At 47.5% G+C, this 9876-nt stretch overlaps 1 protein-coding gene across 1 annotated transcript in view; it reads right to left on the reverse strand.

The window, feature by feature from the left end:
• maml3 (mastermind-like transcriptional coactivator 3) overlaps positions 1-8474 on the reverse strand; it is a 17135-nt gene extending 8661 nt beyond the window's left edge. Inside the window, exons 1-2 of the mRNA XM_047045200.1 lie at positions 7433-8474; positions 1689-1694 (exon numbers count right to left, since the gene is read on the reverse strand). Of these exons, the coding sequence (XP_046901156.1) occupies positions 1689-1694; positions 7433-7798 (372 nt within the window). The 5' untranslated portion in view covers positions 7799-8474. The remainder of the gene's footprint in view (positions 1-1688; positions 1695-7432) is intronic.
• Between the last annotated feature and the right edge of the window lie 1402 nt (positions 8475-9876).

A 9876-nucleotide genomic window follows, 5' to 3' on the forward strand; every position in this document is an offset into this window, starting at 1 on the left:
TAGCTCTCGCCCAATCAGACAACCCATTTCAGGATGGGAGCGTCACAAGTATTGGGGCGCCTCCCACTTGGCAGCACGCCCGACCCTCCCTCCCCCCCTTCCTCCCTCCCTCCAGTCCTCCGCTCCTCCCCCGTTTACCAAGCTCCCTCCCTCTTTTACTCGACCCTCCATTCCTCCCTCCCTCTCTCTCCATTGCTCCTCCCTTTACGTCCTAATGTTCAGTTTAGTCCCCTTCGTCTCCCCCCCCCCTCCTCCCCCCTCTTCTCTACAGGGGCTGTCTTGGCTCCTGGCCCACAGCTCCAGTGGAAACTTTACACACAGGAAAGAGACTCGCATACTACTCTTCCACTAGTGTGTGTGTGTGTGTGTGTGTGTGTGTGTGTGTGTGCGTGCCTGCGTACGTAAACTGAATTGTGTTAACTGAAAGTGTTAACAGTATTTGTTCAAATATAAGAGCCATAACTAGGGAAGAAGTCACGGCAAACTGGAGAAGGGAAAACTAAAAGTATGCTACAACACCATATTACACATCTCGGGCATGTATTCTGTACCTTTACTAGTTATACAATGGTATGTCAGTATGGACTATTGTTGTGCAAATGTACAGAACACATATATTGGGTCTAAATGTACACAGAGTCATTTAAAGGAGATGGAAACATGCGTTCTTTATTCATTTTCAAGCCATTTTTTTCTTTTAAAAAGAGGACATTACATAATTCGCCAAATACTTCCGCTCGGAGCAGAGAGACGCCCGGTGTTTTAGCGCACACACACACACACTTGACATATCCAAGCAGACAGGCAGCCTGTTCGGGCTGTCTGCATCACAGTCGCCATGACAACATGGGGAGACAATTCGTAACAATATCCAGTCCCCCATCACTGACCAGAAAGAGAAGCCATCTTTCTAGAGCCTATTTCCCTATTGGGTGCTAAAACAGGACTACAATTATATTTTTATTTTTACAACTAGCAACTGTACAGTTACCTTGCCATTTCTGGCCCTCGCCCCACACCTTGCCTTACCGTCGACCCAATGTCATTTCCTTCCACAGTTCCTAGTCCCATGGAATAGGCAGCATGCTCATCTGTGGTTCTGCTCCTCTCCTACGGGCAATCTTGCCTCTAAAATATGGATGACAGAGAACTCCTCTTTCACATTCTCCCTCTCTCCCTCTCTCCCTCTCTCCCTCTCTCCCTCTCTCCCTCTCTCCCTCCCTCCCTCCCTCCCTCCCTCCTTAGTTCTCCAGAGGCTGAGAGAGCCAGTCTCCAGTTTCATGTCCTTATCTCCATCTCACCCTCTGCGTGCTTGGACAGCAGCCCTCCCCCGCCGCACTCTGATACAAACTACAAGTCCCACAATTCTCCTCGTAGTTCTGTTCCTATAGCGGATAATGACGTTCCAATCAAAATAACTCAAACTTTATTTAGTTTTTTAAGCTATGCCTAGATGTAACCTTGTACCAACACATTTACCTCCACTAACAAGACCTGTGACCTGAATATGCAGAAAATTGTGAGGAGCATGCGTCTCAAGTCTCTCGTCTGTCTGTGGAAACACAGAGAGGGTAAAGCTTCAGTGGAACGTCTGTCTGTGGATAACAGAGAGGGTAAAGCTTCAGTGGAACTCTGCCGGCGTCCTGACAGACTGGAAGAAGAGGCAACAGGGGAGAGACAGACACTCAGGAAGCCTGGGAGGGTGAGAGAAGAGCAGGGGGGAAAGGGTTGGATGGAGAGAGATAGTGGGAGGGGGGGGGGGTAAAGAAACTGAAAGTGTGTGTAGTGTGGAGCGAGAGAGAAAGAAATAGAGACAGAGACGGAGACGGAGACGGAGACGGAGAGAGAGAGAGAGAGAGAGAGAGAGAGAGAGAGAGAGAGAGAGAGACAGAGAGACAGAGAGACAGAGAGACAGAGAGACAGAGAGACAGAGAGACAGAGAGACAGAGAGACAGAGAGACAGAGAGACAGAGACAGAGACAGAGACAGAGAGAAAAAGATAAGAGTGTGTGTTTGGACAAGGCAGTCCTGTGCTGTTCCATGTTCAAGATTCTTATCTGCTCTATTTTCTATTTTAGGATGTATCCAGGAAGGCATCAACTGGGCCTAGCCAGAGAACCAGTCCCAAACTAAGTCAAGGCGTGTGTGTGTGTGTGTGTGTGTGTGTGTGTGTGTGTGTGTGTGTGTGTGTGAGGAGGGAGAAAGTATGAGTCTGCATATGTGTAGGACTACAGCTGGGTCAAAGGTCAAGCTCCAACCTCATCCCAGTAATGGGGCACTGTGGGATAACTACACATATCCACAATGCACTGCTCTACACTTCACGATGGATCCGTTTTGATGCCTCTCTCCTCTGGTGGAATTTTCATTTTGCAAATATGACCAAATCAGGCTAAAAGCAACAGGTTGGGACTCTTGTAAAGAGATTTACTCTTTGCAAGAGCTAAGAACTAAACAAGAAAAATAAGACAAGGTTTTACACGGTGGAAAAAGTGGACGTTAGCCCTGTTGTATCATCGAATCAATCCACTTCCTCCACCAAGCCTGCTCGTATCATCGAAAAGGGATCTCTAAACACAACAGAAATTCCGCTGAACCCCTCCCATCCAAAAACAACCTTTATTGTGTCGGTCTGTCTCTTTTGCCAGCTCGCTCTGTCCGTCCCTCACTCCCTCCCTCCCTCTCTCTCTCTCTGACACTCTCCTGTGTCCACACTTTCTCCCATCTCTCTGTTCATATGGCCCACCGCAGGTTTATCAGATCCTATGTTTTCTCAGGGAGCGTTTTTCTGCCGTGCGCCTACTGTAGCACAATTACTCAGCCTGGTGCACTAATGGCTATTGATGCAGCTGAGGGCCCCCCCCCACACACACACACACACACACACACACAGGCTTTCAATGTGGCTTGCCCTGTACAAACAAATGCGCGCTCACTTTCAGCGCCCACACTATAGCTTGCCTTTGGCACGCGGGAAAATTCATAAATATTTGATGGCAGCGGATCGATAAGGAGATATGGGTATGGCCATCTCGAGCAGGACGAGAAGTCATGCCACAAAGGAAGAGGGTCACACACAGCCTCGTTGATACTTATGAACAATGTCCCCCTCACACAATAAGGTGGGTTAAAGCAGGTGAGCACAAACCTGCTGAGCAGCGTTCAGTTGTTTACTGTGGGGTAATACGTCAGCGCGTGTGAGTGACTGTGTGTGTGTGTGTGTGTGTGTGTGTGTGTGTGTGTGTGTGTGTGTGTGTGTGTGTGTGTGTGTCAGGGCTACCTGAGCTCGTGGAGTAATTCCCTCTTAGAGGCGGATTTCTCCTCGCCAGTCGGCAAGGCTGGGAGCGGTTTAGAGAGCTTAGCCAGGTAGGATGAGTCGCTGTGAACGAGGGATCGCCCAGGGAAGGGAGGAGAGGAGCAAGTGGCAGTCAACGGGAAAAGGAGAGTGAGGTGTGATGAGGGGGGGAGAGAGAGAACGAATAAGAACTGTTAGGGGGCGACCTGACTAGGACTGTGCTTTACTTGCCGCGAGGAGAATGTCCGTTTAACTAGTGTCACATGATGTCGAGCTGGAACAGGGAGATGTTTGTGAACCAGGGTCTAAATGTTGTGTGGGGGAGATCATTCCAGCACAGTACTAATACACCTCATTACATACAGACTACGTTACAGGGGAGGAAAGAAAATACTTCTAGAGACAACAACAAGATCTGAGTCACTGGATCTAAGATTCCACTAAACAAACCATGTTGATCCTCTCACACACACGAGAGCTGGGCCAGGATAGGCCAGTCATATAGACTCTCGTTTAGCCTCCACATCTCCCTCTGAGCAAAGCTTAGGTTGACTGGGTCCACCCTTCCTCATGCTACACAGTGTGTGTGTGTGTGTGTGTGTGTGTGTGTGTGTGTGTGTGTGTGTGTGTGTGTGTGTGTGTGTGTGTGTGTGTGTGTTTTCAATACAACAACTCCAAGAGGATATATACTGCCTGCAGACATAATAAAGAACAGAGGTTATTGAAAGGGTAATGGTATGTGGGTATACATGTGCGTGCGTGGAAAAATGAATTAATGTCAGATATCTGAGAGTACGTGCTGGAACAGGGCAGAGAGAGTGCAGGCCTCATCATCCTTCTTTAGCGCACACACACACTAGATAATCCTCATATGAACCTAACCCCACCCCAATATGTATATCACAGGCAGATGGACAATACACACACACACAGTAGTGGAGTAGTTGTGCAGAAACCCGGTGGGCCAGGGGATCTCTAGAAGCGAACTAACATCCTCATTTATAATTAACATGCATTGTGTGTGTGTGTGCGTGTGTGTGTGTGTATGTCTCGCCTTCTCATTGAGAGGGATGAGAGAGCGGCGTGGCTTCACCACCAGCCCGACATCAATAATGTAAGGTGATCGCTCTCAGATGCTACGCTAGGCGACAAGGCTCAAGTCGGCCTGCTAGCAGGTACGGTGCGTGCGCACACATGTGCACCGACAGGAACGTTGTATAAAAGACAGACAGGCACACGCTCACACAAGACAGTTGGGCTCGGAGCATGTGTGTGAGTCTGCAGGACATGTGAACATGCGTGGGTGGAAGGGAATGTGGTCACAAAGCTTGCTGAAATTAAAAACATCCACAGAGAGAGAGGGGGAAATAGAGAGGAGAGAGGGGGAAATAGAGAGAGGAGAGAGGGGGAAATAGAGAGGAGAGAAAGAGAGAGAGAGAGATAAAGAAATCTAAACACAGCTTTAGGACCCCGTTGTGAGAGTTTGGCGAAGCAAATACCTCCTCTTGTTTATGTGTGTGACGTCACAATCGTCTGCATCACAGAGAGAGAGAATGTGTGTGTGTGTGTGTGTGTGTATGTGTGAGCTACATGCCAACTCACTGGGTTAAATATAGAGCTGGGCATCGGTCCCAGACTACATTAACAATGCCACAGCACCAGTACTGACACTACCATCGCACCACTAATGTTGAAACCAGAGACAAGGGGAGGGCCTGGGGAAGGAGGGATGGTGGGAGAGAGGAAGGAAGGAGGAGGGAGGAGAGGAAGGGAGGGTAGGCCTTAGATTCATGAAACTCAGCCACCCACACCTCAGCCCCTCTGCCAAAAGAGAAAGGGAGAGCTCCTCTCCAAGCAGTACAACATTGTACGTGTGTGTGTGTGTGTGTGTGTGTGTGCGCACAAGTGTTTGTGTCATTCCTTGCCGAAACATCTGCCAAGGAAAGAGGATTTGAGCACAAGGCAGACTCCGTCCTGTGCTACTGTGTTTTTGTAGAGTTTGCTTGACCATGTCCGTAAACATGGAGCAGACACAGAGTTGCACCACTTGCGCTTGTTTGCGTGCGCTCATGCACACTCACACACACACTTTCTAACAACTTGGCTGTTAAATAAAAGTGTTTCAACCACTGAAAGTCCGGCCGACTCAAAACATCCACCAGACTGTCCTTTTCTTATCACGCGCATCCACAAACACACACTCAGTGGACCACCTGTGTGAAGGTAAATCAGTGTGTGTCAGTACACCATGCCAGGAAAATGATGGGACAGTAATGGGATTCCCGGCACCTCAGAGAAAAAGAGAGAGAGAGACAGAGACAGAAATACTAAATAAAAATAAATGTATCTGTAACTAAATAGATGATGTGTCACTGTTGTTACACTTTAAAACATGTAAACGAGTGTCCAGAGTATCTATAGACGTATCACAACAAAATGACCCAAACCAATTGGATCTTCACAAGTTCCATATCAACAACAAACGTTATGCATTCACTTTTGGGCCAACAGATATGATCTGTATTTAAACTGTTATTCTGCTCGACAGCATTTGGGTTCATCAGGACATCCTACAACTCATTAGTAGTAAGAGTGTAGTATGCCAAGCACTAGTATAGGAGTGCTGGGGATGACCGACTGAGAAGAGGTCCCGAGGACTCCTCACACACACACTAATAGTTTGTCCATTTTCCATAATTACAGGTTAGTCCTGCTTCGTCGTGGGTGTGTCAGAGACCGATTAGACATGCAGTCCTGTAACAGGAGTACCTCTGCCCAGCCCTAGACAGCAGTGGACTTTTTTTTTTGTACCGAGGCAGCCTAGCACTGCGACTATACGGCCATCTAGCTGTAGAGGCATCGTCTTGAGATAGAGCGGAGACGAAAAAATGGCGCTACTGTGTCTTTAAACCGTAATCCCTTGATTCTGAGCATTTGTTGCCTACCAGCTAATGGGCGGTGCGGTTTAATGTCCACACGAAGCGGTGGGAGGTCTTTTTCTATTACAATCGCAGCCGCCTCAGTACCGTGGCTCTTGAAAAACGACTGCGCTTGCTACCTATGTCGCTTTCAGAAATAAGAGAGTGCCACCGACTTTCTGCTTAGCATTTCAAAGGAGCAATTGGCCACTGCAACAACAAAAGAATGTCGGCATTCCAGCCGACTAAGTCGCTGTTGATTCTTCTCTCCCCTTGCAGGAAAAAAGACTAGACTCTGATCAGCTAGCTGTGCATGCGTGACCCGGGGCTCTAAAACCAACATACAATCCATAGTGACAAGATACGCTAGTGTGTATTTGTGATCCTTTGTTCCATATCCCGGGACAAGAGCCTCATCAGATATGTGTCGGTACCCATTTCAGTCAAAAGAACATGATAATAAGACAAAATCTGAAAAACATTAGACGTAGCATGAAGGCTACTATCTGGTCTGTGCTAGGCTACATTACAAGGGAGCTGGACCTCCACAGCCATATTATGTGCTAACAATTTCCCCCTCCTTTCGTTCCTCCCCCCGACACTCCCTTTAAACTTCAGACTTTACCCTCGTCTTGGATGAGTACCTGTCTTTCAGAAATAATGTTCAGTTCTGTCTATCAGTCAAAATATATGCAACAGTTTGAGATCTATGCGAACTACATTGAACACTGTAGCAATTGTGTTTTTTTATGATACCGTGTTGCTGTTTTGCAAAGAAACATTTACAAGTAGGCCTGTGGTGCTTTCTCGTCCACCTAACAGTAGGCTATACTTAATATCTATTCAAAAGTCTCAACAAACTTTACGAGTTTTCAAAGACCAAGAGTATTTAGAAGGCTACAGGCGAATCTCAAAGCAAAGCAACAAAAAGGGCCACCCCCTACAAAAAACTTTCAATGGCCTATAGTCATTTCCGACCAGTAACTGACTTCCCTGTAGTTTGTAACCAAAGTGAAAGTTTGTGTGTCTCTTTACAAACACGCTTGCTGAGACTCTTGTTTTGAATAGCTGAGACTTTTCGTAGCTACTGCCAAGTGTAGAGAAAATGTTACCGTCAAACTTTTCTGAGCAAGGGACGGGAGGGCTAACAACCCCATGCTGCAATAGCGAAGGAGGGGGTGTAGCTCAAATGTTGGCTGTGATTGTTAGTACTGCTTACCGCTATGAGAGTGTTATTTCTCTGCTCGGTAGTCGAGGCCGAGTCGGGGTCTTGTTGTTTACTTTGCTGCTTGGTGTTGGCGGATTTCTTCGCCCTCTGCTCCAAGCTCCGCTGGTAGAGACTCACAGTCTCCCTGCGCTCTATCTCCAGCTGCTCGGCGTGAGCTTGCTGGTATCTGTTCTCGCAGTTGACATGGTGTCTCCGGCAGCCCTCTATCCGCTGCCGTAGCCTTTCGACCACTGTGCTGTGTTTCGGAATGCCCACATTGTTAGAGTTTCCACTCGGGTTGATGCCGCTGTTCATGGCATTGTTATTGATGCAAATGCTACTGCCGTTGGCGGCAGCGGGGGATGCAAAGTCCCCCATCCTCTAGCCAAAGGGCTGGTATTTTGGAAGAACTTTTCCCAAGCACCCTCACCTCGTTCAGATTGTTCCACAGGGGTGAGAAGGTAACTAGCTTGTTCAGAGACAAGAGAGGGGGGATTCAAAGGACAGTAGCAAACGGTGACCGATGCTGCTTCCCTCCGCCGGGACAGTACGTGGAGGTTCCACCATTCAATACTGTTTACAACAACATCGTTCTCGATCCTGAAAACAGGTAACAAAACACCCCCAGCGTGGGTAGAGCTTGCTATGCAGCCGGTCCACACTTCAATACCGCCGCTACACTTTTAACTCCAAAGGAAACATCCGGATATTAGGCTACAAGCGGTCATCACTCATTCACACAACAACCCGACGTAGCGAGCTCGCCGTTTTATTGTGTTGTCCTTTGAGAAAAAGTTTTGCTGTCTGAACCGAACGGGCTCCGGAGTTGCTCCGTGAACTTGCATCTCATTGGTTTGGTCAGTAAAAATCCCTGTCCGGTAAAAAGGTTTGCGTAAGGTCCAATCGTCCCGGTCCGTATCGAGGGACGCGAACGGAAATCCTAGAGACGCGGTGATCTCGGCTCGTCGCTAGAAGCTGCTGCCTGCCACCATCACAATAATCAAGTCCTCTCCTCCATGCAAGCGGAGTGATATCAGGACAAGAGTTGAGTAAAAACCAGCTAGAGGCTGTGAGTAGCCCGACGGCGCGGAGGAAAACACGGAGTAGAAGTGTTATTCGCTGGATTAGGAGTGGACTGAAAGCCTACTGAAATCCCGAGCCTACCACCCCAGCCGCCTTGTAGGTGTCCTCGTGAACCAAAATAAATAATCTCATCAACTGCCTAAGCATTCGAATTGACATGTTTTTTCATGTAAATAGAAAATACATATAATTGAAGCTCTAGCAGAACTGGTGGGATCAGAACCCTTACCAGTAAAACATACACACACGTACACACACACGTACACACACACGTACACACACACGTACACACACACAGACACACACACAGTGAGTTTATTTCAGAGCGGTGTAGTGTTAGACTTCACTCTTTATTTTTTGTACGCTGTGTCATGTGGGAGTTCTGAGTTCCATCTCCGACTGTTCCGGCCATATGTGTTCCCAGTCTTTCTCTCGCATTCACACAAACACACACACAGGCACACAAACACACACACAGGCACACACACAAACACACAGGCACACACACACACAGTCATCAACACCATCAGTGATGACATGTACAGCATGTGGATGCTTGCATTTAATTGTGATTGGTGCTGTTTATTACCACTTTTGCTTATACTTGAGGAACATTACATCATCAGATTCCTCACAGGAAGAAGCCAGTCACACACAATCACTGTACGTGCAAGTGTTAATGCATGTGAATGTTTGTTTGTGCCCAAGTGTTAATGTGTGTATGTTTGGCTATGTTGCCCATTCAAAATGCCTGCGGGGCAAATTCTCCCAGGAAGAGATAGAGGAAGGCAGACAGGAAATGGACCCGGGGCATGTTGAAACTCGTCCTCCTCTGACCCTACTGGTCACACATTACAGCCTTCACCCAACAGGAGAAGGCAAATAACATATACAAAAAAAAAGGATTACCAGCGATGTCACATGAGGCTACAGAGAAGAGAAAGATCCTCTCTAATAGTCTAATAGTTCCGGATTCAATGTGAATTTATGGACTTTGTTAGTTTGTTTTACATCCCCCCCTGGTTGCAGCCATTACTGGCAATTATGATGTCACACATTGAAACAGAACGTGTGTACCTAGGCCAAGACTACTGTTTGTCAGTTCCACAATCTTAGTGAGTGTGATATCATAGATAGAACTACTTTGTGTCTTTCTTCCTCTGTTTCTTTCTCTTCTTCAGGGCGCCTACACACGATCAGCGTTAAAACCGCTCTGTGCCGGCTGTGCCATTGTTTTCCTATGGGGAGAGCGGTGACTCCCAACGATAAAAAACCGCAGGAAATCATCCTCTTCTTTCTCTTTGCCTCTTCCCCCCCTGTGACTTGTCAGTGTTCTAAAACTTTTGGATTGTGCTACCTTTCCATTGTGACAG

Source organism: Hypomesus transpacificus, chromosome 22 (genome assembly GCF_021917145.1).
Source record: "Hypomesus transpacificus isolate Combined female chromosome 22, fHypTra1, whole genome shotgun sequence".
In the NCBI taxonomy this organism is placed as follows: Eukaryota; Metazoa; Chordata; class Actinopteri; order Osmeriformes; family Osmeridae; genus Hypomesus; species Hypomesus transpacificus.